Source organism: Macaca mulatta, chromosome 6 (genome assembly GCF_049350105.2).
Source record: "Macaca mulatta isolate MMU2019108-1 chromosome 6, T2T-MMU8v2.0, whole genome shotgun sequence".
Classification (NCBI taxonomy): Eukaryota; Metazoa; Chordata; class Mammalia; order Primates; family Cercopithecidae; genus Macaca; species Macaca mulatta.
In genome coordinates, this window is record NC_133411.1 from 1,882,291 (window position 1) to 1,901,315 (window position 19,025).

The 19,025-nt window shown below is 41.9% G+C and overlaps 1 protein-coding gene across 21 annotated transcripts in view; it reads right to left on the reverse strand.

The window, feature by feature from the left end:
- The window catches only part of ZDHHC11 (zDHHC palmitoyltransferase 11), a 141,764-nt gene that overhangs the window by 27,432 nt on the left and 95,307 nt on the right, over window positions 1-19,025 (reverse strand). For 12 of the 21 annotated variants that reach the window (XM_078004564.1, XM_078004558.1, XM_078004560.1 and 9 more), the window contains 3 exons: window positions 18,025-18,059; window positions 8,422-8,509; window positions 7,495-7,529 (listed from right to left, as the gene is read on the reverse strand). In XM_078004564.1, coding sequence (XP_077860690.1) covers window positions 7,495-7,529; window positions 8,422-8,509; window positions 18,025-18,059 — 158 coding nt within the window. Of the gene's footprint in view, window positions 1-7,494; window positions 7,530-8,421; window positions 8,510-15,377; window positions 15,521-18,024; window positions 18,060-19,025 lie in introns of those variants that run through there. The other 9 variants (XM_078004568.1, XM_078004569.1, XM_078004562.1 and 6 more) reach the window with 2 other exon arrangements.

Genomic DNA, 19,025 nt, shown 5'->3' on the forward strand with positions numbered 1-19,025 from the left:
GATATTCCCCAGCACCAGCCTGGTAGCCCTGCTGGGTGGAGAGACCCAGAAGAACAATAGCAATCACTGCTGTCTGGGTTGCAGGAAGCTCCATCTCCAGGGGAAGGGGAGTGCACAAGTCAGGGACCACCCCTTGGGATTAAAGAATCTGACCAGCAGCCCTTGAGTTCCAGATTTTCCCACTGAAATAATCTACACACATGGGAAGGAATCAGACAAGTGATGCTGGTAATACGATGAAACAGGGTTCTTGTCCACCCTCAAAAGACCACACTAGCTCCCCAGCAATAGATCCAAACCAAGAAGAAAATCAGAATTCCTGGAAAGAATTCGGAAGGTTGATTATTAAGCTATTCAAGGAGACACCAGAGAAAGGTGAAAACCAACTTAAAGAAATTTAAAAATCAGTACAGGTTAGAGATGAAAAGTACTGCAAAGAAATAGAGATCACAAATAAAAAACAAACACAATTTCTGGAAAAGAATGACACACTAAGAGAAAAACAAAATGCATTGGAAAGTTTCAACAGTAGAATTGAATGACTAGAAGAAAGAACTTCAGAGGTCACAAACAGGGCTTTGTAAGTAGACCAATCAGAATAAGGGGAAAAAACAAAAAGAATTTTAAGAAAAGAACACAGCCTCCAAGAAAGCTGGGATTAGGTTAAATGGCCATACCCAAAAATAATTAGTGTTCCTGAGGAAGAAGAGAAATCTACAAGTTTGGAAAACTTATTTTATGGAATAATCAACAAAACCTTCCCTGGCCTTGCTAGAGTTCTAGACGTCCAAAGACAAGAAGCTCAAAGGACACCTGGGAAATCATTGCAAAAAGATCATCACCCAGGCACATAGTCATCAGGTTATCTGAAGTCAAGACATATGAAACAAACGGAAGAGCTGGGAGGCAAAACATCTAGTAACCTATAAAGGAAAACCTCTCATATTAGCAGCAGATTTCTCAGCAGAAACTCTATAGACTACAAGGTATTTGGGTCCTATCTCTAGCCTCTTAAAACAAAATAATTAACAGCCAATAATTTTGTATTCAGCAAAATTAAGTTTCCTAAATGAAGTAGAGATAAAGTCATTTTCAGACAAACAACTGCTGATAGAATTAGCCACTGCCAAGCCAGTAGTACAAGAAATGCTAAAAGAAGTTCTAAATCTGAAACCTCAAAATACACCAAAATAGAACCTCCTTAAAGCATAAATCTCACAGGGCCTATAAAACAATAGAACAAAGAAAAACACCACAACTACCATGATGAATAAAACACTACCTCACATTTCAATAGTAACATTGAATATAAATGGTCTAAGTGCTCCACTTAAAAGATACAGAATAGCAGAATGGGGAAGAATATATCAACCAAGTATCTGGTGTTTTCAGGAGACTCATCTAATACATAAGGACTCACATAAACTTGAGGTAAAGGGGTGGAATAAGATATTTCATGAAAATGGAAATCAAAAGCAAGCTGGAGTAACTATTCTAATGTCAAACAGAATTTAAAGCAACAACAGCTAAGACAGACAAAGAGGGACATTATATCATGATAAAAGGATCACTCCAATAGGAAAATATCACAATCCATGCCGGGCACGGTGGCTCAAGCCTGTAATCCCAGCACTTTGGGAGGCCGAGACGGGCGGATCACGAGGTCAGGAGATCGAGACCATCCTGGAGAACATGGTGAAACCCTGTCTCTACTAAAAAATACAAAAAACTAGCCGGGCGAGGTGGCGGGCGCCTGTAGTCCCAGCTACTCGGGAGGCTGAGGCAGGACAATGGCGTAAACCTGGGAGGCAGAGCTTCCAGTGAGCTGAGATGCAGCCACTGCACCCCAGCCTGGGCGACAGAGCGAGACTCCGTCTCAAAAAAAAAAAAAAGGAAAATATCACAATCCTAAATATATATGCACCTAACATGTGATGTCCCACATTTATAAAACAATTATTATTAGATATAAGAAATTAGAATGACAACACAATAATAGTAGGGGACTTAATACTCTATGGACAGCCCTAGACAGGTCATCAAGACAGAAAGTCAACAAAGAAACAATGGACTTAAACTATACCCTAGAACAAACGGACTTGACAGATATTTACAGAAAATTCTGCCCAACAGGCACACTATGTACACTCTTTCCATCAGTACATGGAACGTTCTCCAATATACATCATATGACAGATCACAAAACAAGTCTCCATGAAGGTAAGAAAATAAAAATTATCTTAAATATTTTTCCAGACCACAGTGGAACAAAGTGGAAAATGACTTCCAAAAGAAACCCTCAAAACTACAGAAATACATGGAAATTAAATAATTGCTCCTGAATGATCTTTGGATCAATAATCAAATCAAGAGGGAAATTAAAACATTCTTCCAACTGAACAATAATAGTGACACAACTCATCAAAACCTCTACGGCTGGGCGCAGTGGCTCATGTCTGTGATCCACCACTTTGGGAGGCCGAGGTAGGCGGATCACCTGAGGTCGGGAGTTTGACATCAGTCTGACCAAAATGATGAAACCCCACCTCTACTACAAATACAAAAATTAGCTGGGTGTGGTGGCGCACACCTATTATCCCAGCTACTCGGGAGGCTGAGGCAGGAGAACTTGCTTGAACCTGGGAGGCAGAGGTTGCAGTGAGCTGAGATTGCACCATGGCTCTCCAGCCCGGGCAACAGAGCAAGACTCTATTTCAAAAAAACAAACAAAAAACCTCTAGGACACAGCAAAAGCGATGCTACGATGATCATTCATAGCACTAAATGCTTCTATCAAAAAGTCGGAAAGAGCATAAACAGACAATCTAAGGTCACACCTGAAGTATATAGAGAAACAAGAACAAAACAAACCCAAACCCAGCAGATGAAAAGAAATAACAAAGATCAAAGCAGAACTATATGAAATTGAAACAAACAAACAAACAAACAAAAACCCCACAAGATAAATGAAACAAAAAGCTGGTTCTTTGGAAAGATAAACAAAATTGATAGACCATTAGCAAAACTCACCAAGGAAAGAAGAGAGAAGATCCAAGGAAGCTCAATTAGAAACGGAATGAGAGATACTACAACTGATACCACAGAAATACAAAAGATCGTTTAAGGCTACTATGAACACCTTTTTGCACACAAACCAGAAGATCTAGTGCAGATGGATACATTCCTGGACATATACAACCCTCCTAGACTAAACCAGGAAGAAACAGAAATTCTTAGCAGATCAATAGCAAGCAGTGAGATTGAAACAGTAATTTAAAAATTGCCAAAAAACAAGTTCAGGGTGAATTCACAGCATTCAAAGAAGAATTAGTGCCAATCTTACGGAAACGATTCCAAAAGATAAAGAGGGATTCCTCTGTAAATCATTTCATGAAGCCAGTAGCACCCTAATACCTAAACCAGGAAACGACATAACAAAAACAGAAAACTACAGACCAATATCCCCCATGAATATGGATGCAAAATTCCTCAACAAAATACTAGCTAGCCGAATCAAACAGCATAACAAAAAGATAACACACCATGGTCAAGCGGGTTGCATAACAGGGATGCAGGAATGGTTTAACACATGCAAGTCAATAAATGTGACACTTCACATAAACAGAATTAAAAAAAAATCCGAGATGATTTCAATAGATGCAGGAAAACGATGTGACAAAATGTAGCATGCTTTTATAATTAAATCACTCAGCAATTTCAGCAAAGAAGGGACATACCTCAAGGTAATCAAAGCCCTCTATGACAAACCCACAGCCAACATTATCCTGAATGAGGAAAAGTCGAAGGCCCTGCCCCTGAGAACTGGAGCAAGACACTTGTTCACTTTCATCACTTCTATTCAACACAGTACTGGAAGTCCTAGCCACAGTAATCGGAGAAGAGAAAGAAATTGGTCTGGAGTTTGAGACTGGCCTGGCCAACATGGTGAACCCTGTCTCCACCAAAAATACAAAAGTTAGCTGAGTGTGGTGGCGGGTGCCTGTAATCCCAGCTAAACGAGTGGCTGAGGCAGGAGAATCACTTGAACCCAGGAGGCGGAGGTTGCAGTGAGCCAATATCATGCCAATGCACTCCATCTTTGGCAACAAGAGCGAAACTCCATCTCAAAAAGAAAAAAAAATTTTTTTAAGAGAAAGAAATAAAGAGCATTCAAATAGGTAAACAGGAAGTCAAACTGTCGCTATTCTCTGACGATATGATCATATACCAGGGAAACCCTAAAGACTCATCCAAACGCTAATAGATCTCATAAATGAATTCAGTCAAATTTCAGGATACAAAATCAATTCACACAAATCAGTAACACAGCTATGTGCCAACAATGACCAAGCTGAGAATCAAATGGAAAAGTCAATCCCTTTTGCCACAGCTGCAAAAGAAACAAAGAAAAAAAACAAAAAAACAAAAACAACTTAGGAATACACCTAATGCAAGAGGTGAAAGAGCTGTACAAAAAAAGTACAAAAGACTGCTGAAAGAAATCATAGACAACACCAATAAATAGAAACACATCCCATGCTCATGGTTGGGTAGAATCAGTATTGTGAAAATGACTATTGTGCCAAAAGCAATCTAAAAATTCAATGCAATTCCCATCAAAATATCATCATCATCCTTCACATAACCAAAACAAAAAAAAAAAAAAAAAAACACGTAAAATTCTTATGGAATGAATAAAGACCACACATAGCCAAATAAGACTAATGAAAAAGAACAAATCTGGAGGCATCACATTACCCGATTCTGAACTATACTACAAGGCTATAATTACCAAAAGAGCATGGTACTGATATAAAAATAGGAATGTAGACGAATTGGACGGAATAGAAAACTCAGAACTAAAGCCAAATACTTATAGCCAACTGAGCTTCGACAGAGCAAACAGAAACATCACGTGGGGAAAGGACACTCTATTCAACAAATGGTGCTGGGATCATTTGCAAGCCACATGCAGAAGAATGAAGCTGGATCCTCAACTCTTTCCTAATACAAAAATCAACTCAAGATGGATCAAAGACTGAAATCTAAGACCCAAAACCATAAAAATATCGACAAGAGAACATCGCAAAAACTCTTCTAGACACTGGCTTAGGCAAAGAGTTCATGACCAAGAATCCAAAACCAAATGCGACAAAAACAAAGATGAATTGATGGGATTTCATTAAACTAAAAAGCTTGTGCACAGCAAAAGAAATAATCAGCAGAGTAAGCAGACAACTCACGGAATTGGAGAAAATACTAACAATCGATATATCCGACAAAAGACTAATATACAGAATATAAAAAGGAACTGAAACAAATCAGAAAAAAAAAAATCATCCAGTAGGGTGTGCTGGCTCACTCTTGTAAGCCTGGTCCTCTGGGAGGCTGAGATAGGTGGATCACTTGAGATTAACACTCGAGGCCAGCCTGACCAACGAGGTGAAATCCAGTCTCTACTAAAAATACAAACATTAACTGGGTGTGGCGGTGGGCGCCTGTTATCCCAGCTACTCAGGAGGCTGAGACAGGAGAAATGCTTGAACTCAGGAGGCAGAGGCTTCAGTGTATCATGATCACACCACAGCACTTCAGCCTGTGCAACAGAGTGAGACTCAGTCTCAAAAAAAAAAAAAAAAAAAAGGATCCCATCAGAAAGTGGGCAAAGTTCATGAAGAGACAATTCTCAAAAGAAGATATGCAAATGGCCAACAAGCATATGAAAAAATGTTCAACATCACTAATTATCAGGGAAATGCAAATAAAATCCTCAATGCAACACCATCTTACTCCTGCAAGAATATTCATAATGTAAAAACTCAAAGAATAACAGATGTTGACATGGATGTGGTGAAATGACACTGTTGGTGGGAAGGGAAACTAGTACAACCACTGTGGAAAACAGTATGGAGATTCCTTAAAGAACTGCTACTACTGTGCAACACGTTGGAGTGATGAGCGTGCGACGCAGTGAACAGCTGTAAGAATGAGTTGGGATTAAATCTTCCCCATGTACATGCTGTTCCATACCCAGGGCAGTTGAGTTGGGAGGACGAGGCCAGCTGGGTGCACTGATCTGTGAGGGGGAGACCCAGGAGCCACGCGGTGACCTCAGTAGTCTGGGATCCCAGGTGTCTCTAGAGGAACTCCGAGCAGCTCCGAGCCATGAGGTGTGGGTGTTCCTTCTTCCCAGCACGAGGAGCCTCCCTCACACACCCTCCCTGCATGCTGTCCCTGTCTTTGGGCTTATGTCCACTGGGCCCTCCCTAGTTTGGCCATCTGGCTCCCCTCAGCAGCATGACCTCCTGGAATGGTGGCAGAGACCCCAGAGGTCTTGGGCCAGGACAGCTGTACCTGCCGGGTGCCCAGAGTAGAGGACGGGGCTGTTCTGTGCAGGCTGAGGTGGGCGCTTCCCCTGTGGGGCCAGCTGAGAATCCCTGCAGTAACGGCGGAGTAGAGCAGGTAGGGTCAGGACCAGGACGTGATGTGAGGGCAGGAAGGATGCTGTGCCACTGTGTGTGTGTGTGTGAGAGTGCATGTGAGTGTGTGTATATGTTTGTGAGTGTGAGTGTCTGTGTAGGAATGTGTGTGTGTGACTGTGTGTATATGTGTGTGGGGTGAGCGTGCACGCCTGGGATGGTTTCACTCAATGACTTTTATCTTTCAATATCATTTCATTCTAAATTGTAGTATATCACTGCAGATGAAAAGTTCCTCACGTTAGAAGGCAGAAGTGCAATATCTAAACCCTGAAACCCTGGGAAATGTTGTCTAAAGTAGCTTTTAAAATACAAAGTTAATCTGTGTTCATTATATGCAGAGGAAAATGGAACAGGAAACAAAGGTTAATAATTTACTCACCATCATGTGTGACTAGATTTCCTGTTACTCTGTGTTCTGTGAGAAGTGTATCCTGACTTGAGGTTCTCTGGGAAGAATCTGTACTTACCATGGCTGCAAAGAAGTTTCATTTCCTCATGGAAACAGGTTAGTGGTTAAAATGTGTGCTTAAAACTGGGTCATGACCTCTATAACGGTCGTCTTTCAGCTTTTGTAGTTTGGAGGGTGACAAAGTTGGGCTGGATTTGTGCAGTGTTGGGTCAGAGCTATCATCAGTGGACATGTTTAGAGGTGAAATGACAAGACCTGTCTCTCAACAAAACACTATTAGAAACATGAAAAAAATATACAGACTCAGCCATTACATGTGTTTAAAGATAGACTTAGAAAATAACTATGCTTGGCCTTATTTTTGGTCATGAGTTCAAATGTTAGCTATGAAGGATTCTATAATTTTTTCAAGTAAGACACAAGTGCAATAAGTTACGTGAATGGATATAAATGTTAAGTGAAACGTTTTGATTTTCTACTGTGTCATCAGTTTATTTGAAGACATTAAACAGATGACATATTTTCCTAAGTAATATGAGATAAGACGAGTGTGTAACTATGTTACCGATGGATAAAATAATCCGATTAAACTTACAAACTCACCCAAGTGAAGACAGACTCCGGACAACATCTGCTTCCTGTGGGGAAGTGAAGCAAAATGCATAGGATGAACAAAGACGTTGTTGAGGTTGAGCTTACTCTTAGAATTCATGTTCATTACTAGTCAGTTCTCAGTAATGGTACTTCAAGGATGCCTGGATCATGGAATAGGATCTCACTGGTGGGACAGCACCCTTCCCTTGAATCCTTGTATTATGAGCTGAACGCTATCCTCCTCCAAATTCATAGGTTGACATCCTGATTCCCAGTGACCTAGAATGTGACTGTATGAGGAGACAGGGTATTGAAAGAGGTAACTGACGTTAGATGAGGTTATTAGGGTGAGCCCTAATCCAGAGGGACTGGTGTCCTTTTAAGAAGGGGAGATTATGACAGAGACAAAAACAGAGGGAAGACTGTGGGAGGACGCAGAGAACAGGTGGCCGTCTACAAGGCAAGGAGAGAGGTCTTGGGAGAAACCAACCCTGCAGACACTGTGCTCTGGGACTTCCAGCCTCCAGATATGTGAGAAAAGACGTTTCTTGTTCCAACACCCCATGTGTGGTTCCTCCCTGTGGAATCTCTAGCAAAGAAAAACACCTGCTACATGTGCACACATGTTGTTCTCCATGCTCCTGGGTAAGAATCTGGGAGTGGAAGTGCTGGGTCATATGATAAGTATACGCTCAGCATCTGAAGCTTTGCCAGAGTGTTTGCCGATGTGGCATCACCCACAGCTGGGAAGCGTTCCTGCCTCTCACTCCATCTCTCTTCTGCGCTCCCCCCCCCATCATTCCCATGAGAGCAGCACCCTTGGACACAGAGTGCTTCCATCTGAATACTGCCTTAACCTCAGCTTGGGGGACCTCAGACCACACATTCTGCACACGGCCCTGTCCTCGCGTTCCAGTGCTGGTGACTGCAACTTACCTGTGCCGTCGAACCCCCTTCCGGGTGAACAGTACTGCAGAACGGAGAGGGGCGCCTGTAAATCTGCAGGGAGTCCCTGGCATTGACTCTGGTGGGGCAAGCAAAAGGAGAGAAACACATCTCAGCTTTGTCGGGGGCTCAGGGCAGCACTGGAGGCCACAGAGTGTCCTGTAAGCACCACTGCTGTGAGGCCGACGTGTCTCAGAACCTGGAGACTAGCAGCTCCCGGGAAGTTGTGTGAGTGCTCCCGGGTTACTGCACATTGGGAAGCAGAAGGAGTTTCTGGTGTAAAGGACCAGGACTCCTTCCCACTTGGATTCTGTAAAGCAGTGCCTCCCGCAGTGTGACAGCCCCGCCCTAGACCAGAGCCTTGGACAGGTTGTGTCCTCAGTCAGTGTAGTTGGGCTACACTCAGCTACAAGGTGACTGTAATTTTATAAAACACCACGTCACACATGTCACAGGGGCTTCAGGTGGGTCAGGTGACTTTCATTTTTGCCTAGGAATCTTTGCCATTCCCACATTTTCTACAATGTATATACATTGATGTGGCAATCGTTACACAATTTTAGTTTTTCCTTTTGCTTTGGTTTTAGAGTGAACGTTTGTAAGTCTAGTTATAGTTATGTTCCTATTAATTTTGATAAAAATGCATCATAGAGAAAGCATTTTTATATTTTACTTAAAAGACCACAGTTACACGGTAGTTCAAAGTGAAATTCAAGTGCTTCAGGTCTACACAGTAGTTTTGCCAATCACCCTTCTGAGAAAAGCAATTTCATAGAAGACTTAATGGGTCGTTTGAAAGGGAATGAACTTTTCCCAATAAGCCATACACCTTGACTGCTGAACTAAGCAAAAGTCTACATGAATTCTCTACAGGTGTGATAACTACCAACAGGGCCTTGTCCAGATCCAGGGAAGCTCTCCATCCCCTGGCTGTGGAGTACGGGACGGTGACTTTTCCAGGGACACAGGCCCTGTCTCTTCTGCCCAGGAAGGTTTGGGCCGAGCCCCTGCTGGTGTCTGTGAGGGCTGGGGCTGGTGCACACCTGGGGAAGGGGGGCTGCGTGCCACTTCCTGGCCATGGTGGAGAGTCTGGCTTCTGGGACCTTTGCTGCTTCTCTGTGGGGGCTGTGATGTGGGCCCCTCCCTATGGAAAGTGCATAACTAATGTAACTGCAACTTGAATTCCATGTGTCTAGGAACTGGACAAAGTCATTTGAAAGCTTGTATGGAAAAAATAAATGTGTAAGAATTGTTGAAAGTAAATGAAAATGAAAATATCTCTAGAGGGTTATTTGCCTGTGTTTAGGTAAACACGGTGAACCATAAAAGGGGTCTTTCAATTTGAGGGGGAAAGGTGCAATATTTAATACACAAGGTGAAAACCAATAGTTACTTTGTGGGATAAAATAACCTTATCTTTTATCTCCCTGATTACAACGATAAGTCCCAACTGGACTGAAAAATCAAAATGTAAAGGAAACAAATCAAAACATGAATAATATCTTTATCCTCCTCCAGCCCCTTTGATCTCTGCTGCTCCTCCCGGGGGTCCCCTGCCCGCACTCTCCATGATGCCAGAGACAGCAAGGTAGCCAGGCGGCCACAGTGCAAGGTGACATTGGAGCGGCCTCAATTTCCACTGCGCCTCCTCCCAGAGCCTAAAAAGCTCCAAGCCTGTGGCGCCCAGCACTGAAACAAGGAGATGGCGGCTCAGCCAAGGCATTTAGGATGGAAACCAGTTAGTTTCAATATTCAGGACGGCATGTTTGCTGCTGAAGGGGTGTGAACTACCCTTCTGATCTCCACCACACAACACAACTGTTTTGGGAAGCAAGTGAAAGCGTGCAGGGCCGATGGCAGATGGGAGACAGTGCTGACGTGCAGCTCCCACCAGGACAGAGAGAACGGCATGTGGAGACTCACACTGCAGACTTCTGCCCCAGGAACCACCACAGGACCGTACCAGAAAAATAACCACAACAAATCACAGAGCCTTGAAAGAAGCTGCAGGCTGCTGTGATTCCACAGGACAGGTGACAGTTTTGCTGCCCTCTCGAAAGTGCTACCTCCCGGATGGAGGCCAACCAGCTCGGGACATAACAGCAACTCATGACAGAACAACCCTGCTCCTTGGAAGGAGAAAACGAGAGCTAATTCCACCTCCTGCAGCATCCTAGATAACCAGAGGTCCTGAGTCTGTCCACGTGACAACTTCACTGCTAGAATAACCAGTCTCTGAGAAAGTCACCACAGTAAACCCGTCGACAGCCGAGGACCCCCACAGAGTCCACTTCAGTCCCCTTTCGCCTCCACCGGGGCAGGTGCTGGCATCCACAGCTGGGAGACCTGAGGACGGATCACATCACAGGCCTCTGTGCAGATATTCCCCAGCACCAGCCTGGTAGCCCTGCTAGGTGGAGAGACCCAGAAGAACAATAGCAATCACTGCTGTCTGGGTTGCAGGAAGCTCCATCTCCAGGGGAAGGGGAGTGCACAAGTCAGGGACCACCCCTTGGGACTAAAGAATCTTATCAGTAGCCCTTGAGTTCCAGATCTTCCCACTGAAATAATCTACACACATGAGAAGGAATCAGACAAGTGATGCTGGTAATATGATGAAACAGGGTTCTAGTCCACCCTCAAAAGACCACACTAGCTCCCCAGCAATAGATCTAAACCAAGAAGAAAATCAGAATTCCTGGAAAGAATTCGGAAGGTTGATTTTTAAGCTATTCAAGGAGACACCAGAGAAAGGTGAAAACCAACTTAAAGAAATTTAAAAATCAGTACAGGTTAGAGATGAAAAGTACTGCAAAGAAATAGAGATCACAAATAAAAAACAAACACAATTTCTGGAAAAGAATGACACGCTAAGAGAAAAACAAAATGCATCGGAAAGTTTCAACAGTAGAATTGAATGACTAGAAGAAAGAACTTCAGAGCTCACAAACAGGGCTTTGTAAATAGACCAATCAGAGTAAGGGGAAAAAATAAAAAGAATTTTAAGAAAAGAACAAAGCCTCCAAGAAAGCTGGGATTAGGTTAAATGGCCATACCCAAAAATAATTAGAGTTCCTGAGGAAGAAGAGAAATCTACAAGTTTGGAAAACTTATTTTATGGAATAATCAACAAAACTTTCCCTGGCCTTGCTAGAGTTCTAGACGTCCAAAGACAAGAAGCTCAAAGAACACCTGGGAAATTATTGCAAAAAGATCGTCACCCAGGCACATAGTCATCAGGTTATCTGAAGTCAAGACATACGAAACAAACGGAAGAGCTGGGAGGCAAAACATCAAATAACCTATAAAGGAAAACCTCTCATATTAGCAGCAGATTTCTCAGCAGAAACTCTATAGACTACAAGGTATTTGGGTCCTATCTCTAGCCTCTTAAAACAAAATAACTAACAGCCAATAATTTTGTATTCAGCAAAATTAAGTTTCCTAAATGAAGTAGAGATAAAGTCATTTTCAGACAAACAACTGCTGATAGAATTAGCCACTGCCAAGCCAGTAGTACAAGAAATGCTAAAAGAAGTTCTAAATCTGAAACCTCAAAATACACCAAAATAGAACCTCCTTAAAGCATAAATCTCACAGGGCCTATAAAACAATAGAACAAAGAAAAACACCACAACTACCATGATGAATAAAACACTACCTCACATTTCAATAGTAACATTGAATATAAATGGTCTAAGTGCTCCACTTAAAAGATACAGAATAGCAGAATGGGGAAGAATATATCAACCAAGTATCTGGTGTTTTCAGGAGACTCATCTAATACATAAGGACTCACATAAACTTGAGGTAAAGGGGTGGAATAAGATATTTCATGAAAATGGAAATCAAAAGCAAGCTGGAGTAACTATTCTAATGTCAGACAAACAGAATTTAAAGCAACAACAGCTAAGACAGACAAAGAGGGACATTATATCATGATAAAAGGATCACTCCAATAGGAAAATATCAGAATCCTAAATATATATGCACCTAACATGTGATGTCCCACATTTATAAAACAATTATTATTAGATATAAGAAATTAGAATGACAACACAATAATAGTAGGGGACTTAATACTCTATGGACAGCCCTAGACAGGTCATCAAGACAGAAAGTCAACAAAGAAACAATGGACTTAAACTATTCCCTAGAACAAACGGACTTGACAGATATTTACAGAAAATTCTGCCCAATAGGCGCACTATGTACACTCTTTCCATCAGTACATGGAACGTTCTCCAACATACATCATATGACAGATCACAAAACAAGTCTCCATGAAGGTAAGAAAATAAAAATTATCTTAAGTATCATTCCAGACCACAGTGGAATAAAGTGGAAAATGACTTCCAAAAGAAACCCTCAAAACTACAGAAATACATGGAAATTAAATAATTGCTCCTGAATGATCTTTGGATCAATAATCAAATCAAGAGGGAAATTAAAACATTCTTCCAACTGAACAATAATAGTGACACAACTCATCAAAACCTCTACGGCTGGGTGCAGTGGCTCATGTCTGTGATCCACCACTTTGGGAGGCTGAGGTAGGCGGATCACCTGAGGTCGGAAGTTTGACATCAGCCTGACCAACATGATGAAACCTCACCTCTACTACAAATACAAAAATTAGCTGGGTGTGGTGGCGCACACCTATTATCCCAGCTACTCGGGAGGCTGAGGCAGGAGAACTGCTTGAACCTGGGAGGTAGAGGTTGCAGTGAGCTGAGATTGCACCATGGCTCTCAGCCCGGGCAACAGAGCAAGACTCCATCTAAAAAAAACAAACAAAAACACCTCTAGGACACAGCAAAAGAGATGCTAAGATGAACATTCATAGCATTAAATGCTTCTATCAAAAAGTCGGAAAGAGCATAAACAGACAATCTAAGGTCACACCTGAAGTAAATAGAGAAACAAGAACAAAACAAACCCAAACCCAGCAGATGAAAAGAAATAACAAAGATCAAAGCAGAACTAAATGAAATTGAAACAAACAAACAAACAAACAAAAATCCCACAAGATAAATTAAACAAAAAGCTGGTTCTTCGAAAAGATAAATAAAATTGATAGACAATTAGCAAAACTGACCAAGGAAAGAAGAGAGAAGATCCAAGGAAGCTCAATTAGAAACGGAATGGGAGATACTACAACTGATACCACAGAAATACAAAGATCGTTTAAGGCTACTATGAACACCTTTTTGCACACAAACCAGAAGATCTAGTGCAGATGGATACATTCCTGGACATATACAACCCTCCTAGACTAAACCAGGAAGAAACAGAAATTCTTAGCAGATCAATAGCAAGTAGTGAGATTGAAACAGTAATTTAAAAATTGCCAAAAAAACAAGTTCAGGGTGAATTCACAGCATTCAAAGAAGAATTAGTGCCAATCTTACGGAAACGATTCCAAAAGATAAAGAGGGATTCCTCTGTAAATCATTTCATGAAGCCAGTAGCACCCTAATACCAAAACCAGGAAACGACATAACAAAAACAGAAAACTACAGACCAATATCCCCCATGAATATGGATGCAAAATTCCTCAACAAAATACTAGCTAGCCGAATCAAACAGCATAACAAAAAGATAACACACCATGGTCAAGCGGGTTGCATAACAGGGATGCAGGAATGGTTTAACACATGCAAGTCAATAAATGTGACACTTCACATAAACAGAATTAAAAAAAAAATCCGAGATGATTTCAATAGATGCAGGAAAACGATGTGACAAAATGTAGCATGCTTTTATAATTAAATCACTCAGCAAAATCAGCAAAGAAGGGACATACCTCAAGGTAATCAAAGCCCTCTATGACAAACCCACAGCCAACATTATCCTGAATGAGGAAAAGTCGAAGGCCCTGCCCCTGAGAACTGGAGCAAGACACTTGTTCACTTTCATCACTTCTATTCAATACAGTACTGGAAGTCCTAGCCAGAGTAATCGGAGAAGAGAAAGAAATAGGTCTGGAGTTTGAGACTGGCCCGGCCAACATGGTGAACCCTGTCTCCACCAAAAATACAAAAGTTAGCTGAGTGTGGTGGCAGGTGCCTGTAATCCCAGCTAATCGAGTGGCTGAGGCAGGAGAATCGCTTGAACCCAGAAGGCGGAGTTTGCAGTGAACCAATATCATGCCATTGCACTCCATCTTTGGCAACAAGAGCGAAACTCCATCTCAAAAAGAAAAAAAAAATTTTTTTTAAGAGAAGGAAATAAAGAGCATTCAAATTGGTAAACAGGAAGTCACACTGTCGCTATTCTCTGATGATATGATCATACAACAGGGAAACCCTAAAGACTCATCCAAACGCTAATAGATCTCATAAATGAATTCAGTCAAATTTCAGGATACAAAATCAATTCACACAAATCAGTAACACTGCTATGTGCCAACAATGACCAAGCTGAGAATCAAATGGAAAAGTCAATCCCTTTTGGACAGCTGCAAAAGAAACAAAGAAAAAAACAGAAAAACAAAAACAACTTAGGAATACACCTAATGCAAGAGGTGAAAGAGCTGTACAAAAAAAGTACAAAAGACTGCTGAAAGAAATCATAGACAACACCAATAAATAGAAACACATCCCATGCTCATGGTTGGGTAGAATCAGTATTGTGAAAATGAATATTGTGCCAAAAGCAATCTAAAAATTCAATGCAATTCCCATCAAAATATCATCATCATTCTTCACATAACCAAAACAAAACAAAAAACAAACAAAAAAAAAACACGTAAAATTCTTATGGAATGAATAAAGACCATACATAGCCAAATAAGACTAATGAAAAAGAACAAATCTGGAGGCATCACATTACCCGATTCTGAACTATACTACAATATACTACCAGGCTATAATTGCCAAAAGAGCATGGTACTGATATAAAAATAGGAATGTAGATGAATTGGACGGAATAGAAAACTCAGAACTAAAGCCAAATACTTATAGCCAACTGAGCTTCGACAGAGCAAACAAAAACATCACGTGGGGAAAGGACACTCTATTCAACAAATGGTGCTGGGATCATTTGCAAGCCACATGCAGAAGAATGAAGCTGGATCCTCAACTCTTTCCTAATACAAAAATCAACTCAAGATGGATCAAAGACTGAAATCTAAGACCCAAAACCATAAAAATATCGACAAGAGAACATCGCAAAAACTCTTCTAGACACTGGCTTAGGCAATGAGTTCATGACCAAGAATCTAAAACCAAATGCGACAAAAACAAAGATGAACTGATGGGATTTCATGAAACTAAAAAGCTTGTGCACAGCAAAAGAAATAATCAGCAGAGTAAGCAGACAACTCACGGAATTGGAGAAAATACTAACAATCGATATATCCGACAAAGGACTAATATACAGAATATAAAAAGGAACTGAAACAAATCAGAAAAAAAAAAAATCACCCAGTAGGATGTGCTGGCTCACTCTTGTAATCCTGGTCCTCTGGGAGGCTGAGATAGGTGGATCACTTGAGATTAACAGTTCGAGGCCAGCCTGGCCAACATGGTGAAATCCAGTCTCTACTAAAAATACAAACATTAACTGGGTGTGGTGGTGGGCGCCTGTTATCCCAGCTACTCAGGAGGCTGAGACAGGAGAAATGCTTGAACTCAGGAGGCAGAGGCTTCAGTGTATCATGATCACACCACAGCACTTCAGCCTGTGCAACAGAGTGAGACTCGTCTCAAAAAAAAAAAAAAAAAAAAAAAATCCCATCGGAAAATGGGCAAAGCTCACGAAGAGACAATTCTCAAAAAGAAGATATGCAAATGGCCAACAAGCATATGAAAAAATGTTCAACATCACTAATTATCAGGGAAACGCAAATAAAATCCTCAATGCAACACCATCTTACTCCTGCAAGAATATTCATAATGTAAAAACTCAAAGAATAACAGATGTTGACATGGATGTGGTGAAAAGGGGACACTTTGACACTGTTGGTGGGAGGGGAAACTAGTACAACCACTGTGGAAAACAGTATGGAGATTCCTTAAAGAACTGCTACTACTGTGCAACACGTTGGAGTGATGAGCGTGCGATGCAGTGAACAGCTGTAAGAATGAGTTGGGATTAAATCTTCCCCATGTACATGCTGTTCCATACCCAGGGCAGTTGAGTTGGGAGGACGAGGCCAGCTGGGTGCACTGATCTGTGAGGGGGAGACCCAGGAGCCACGCGGTGACCTCAGTAGTCTGGGATCCCAGGTGTCTCTAGAGGAACTCCGAGCAGCTCCGAGCCATGAGGTGTGGGTGTTCCTTCTTCCCAGCACGAGGAGCCTCCCTCACACACCCTCCCTGCATGCTGTCCCTGTCTTTGGGCTTATGTCCACTGGGCCCTCCCTAGTTTGGCCATCTGGCTCCCCTCAGCAGCATGACCTCCTGGAATGGTGGCAGAGACCCCAGAGGTCTTGGGCCAGGACAGCTGTACCTGCCGGGTGCCCAGAGTAGAGGACGGGGCTGTTCTGTGCAGGCTGAGGTGGGCGCTTCCCCTGTGGGGCCAGCTGAGAATCCCTGCAGTAACGGCGGAGTAGAGCAGGTAGGGTCAGGACCAGGACGTGATGTGAGGGCAGGAAGGATGCTGTGCCACTGTGTGTGTGTGTGTGAGAGTGCATGTGAGTGTGTGTATATGTTTGTGAGTGTGAGTGTCTGTGTAGGAATGTGTGTGTGTGACTGTGTGTATATGTGTGTGGGGTGAGCGTGCACGCCTGGGATGGTTTCACTCAATGACTTTTATCTTTCAATATCATTTCATTCTAAATTGTAGTATATCACTGCAGATGAAACGTTCCTAAGGTTAGAAGGTAGGAGTGCAATATCTAAACCCTGAAACCCTGGGAAATGTTGTCTAAAGTAGCTTTTAAAATACAAAGTTAATCTGTGTTCATTATATGCAGAGGAAAATGGAACAGGAAACAAAGGTTAATAATTTACTCACCATCATGTGTGACTAGATTTCCTGTTACTCTATGTTCTGGGAGAAGTGTATCCTGACTTGAGGTTCTCTGGGAAGAATCTGTACTTACCATGGCTGCAAAGAAGTTTCATTTCCTCATGGAAACAGGTTAGTGGTTAAAATGTGTGCTTAAAACTGGGTCATGACCTTTATAACGGTCATCTTTCAGCTTTTGTAGTTTGGAGGGTGACACAGTTGGGCTGGATTTGTGCAGTGTTGGGTCAGAGCTATCATCAGTGGACATGTTTAGAGGTGAAATGACAAGACCTGTCTCTCAACAAAACACTATTAGAAACATGAAAAAAATATACAGACTCAGCCATTACATGTGTTTAAAGATAGACTTAGAAAATAACTATGCTTGGCCTTATTTTTGGTCATGAGTTCAAATGTTAGTTATGAAGGATTCTATAATTTTTTCAAGTAAGACACAAGTGCAATAAGTTATGTGAATGGATATAAATGTTAAGTGAAACGTTTTGATTTTCTAATGTGTCATCAGTTTATTTGAAGACATTAAACAGATGACATATTTTCCTAAGTAATATGAGATAAGACGAGTGTGTAACTATGTTACTGATGTATAAAATAATCCGATTAAACTTACAAACTCACCCAAGTGAAGACAGACTCCGGACAACATCTGCTTCCTGTGGGGAAGTGAAGCAAAATGCATAGGATGAACAAAGACGTTGTTGAGGTTGAGCTTACTCTTAGAATTCATGTTCATTACTAGTCAGTTCTCAGTAATGGTACTTCAAGGATGCCTGGATCATGGAATAGGATCTCACTGGTGGGACAGCACCCTTCCCTCGAATCCTTGTATTATGAGCTGAACGCTATCCTCCTCCAAATTCATAGGTTGACATCCTGACTCCCGGTGACCTAGAATGTCACTGTATGAGGAGACAGGGTCTTGAAAGAGGTAACTGACGTTAGATGAGGTTATTAGGGTGAGCCCTAAACCAGAGAGACTGGTGTCCTTTTAAGAAGGGGAGATTACGACAGAGACAAAAACAGAGGGAAGACTGTGGGAGGACGCAGAGAACAGGTGGCCGTCTACAAGGCAAGGAGAGAGGTCTTGGGAGAAACCAACCCTGCAGACACTGTGCTCTGGGACTTCCAGCCTCCAGATATGTGAGAAAAGACGTTTCTTGTTCCAACACCCCATGTGTGGTTCCTCCCTGTGGAATCTCTAGCAAAGAAAAACACCTGCTACATGTGCACACATGTTGTTCTCCATGCTCCTGGGTAAGAATCTGGGAGTGGAAGTGCTGGGTCATATGATAAGTATACGCTCAGCATCTGAAGCTTTGCCAGAGTGCTTGCCGATGTGGCATCATCTTTCATCCCCATGAGCAATGGACGAGACTTCCAGTTCTCCGATGTCTTCACCAACACTTGGTATTGATCATCTTCTTTTTAAAACATCACAAAGACATTCTATTATTTTTGTAGGAATGTTAAGTTGCTCCTTCTAAAAATGAGATCTGTGATGGATTCTGCATTGGTTTCTATGTGGAACTGAGCTGTGAGTGTTTGGCATCTGGTTATCAAGCTGCTGCAGCACATTCATTAGAAACGCTTCCATTTCTCCCCATTGCCTTGTCTTGGCA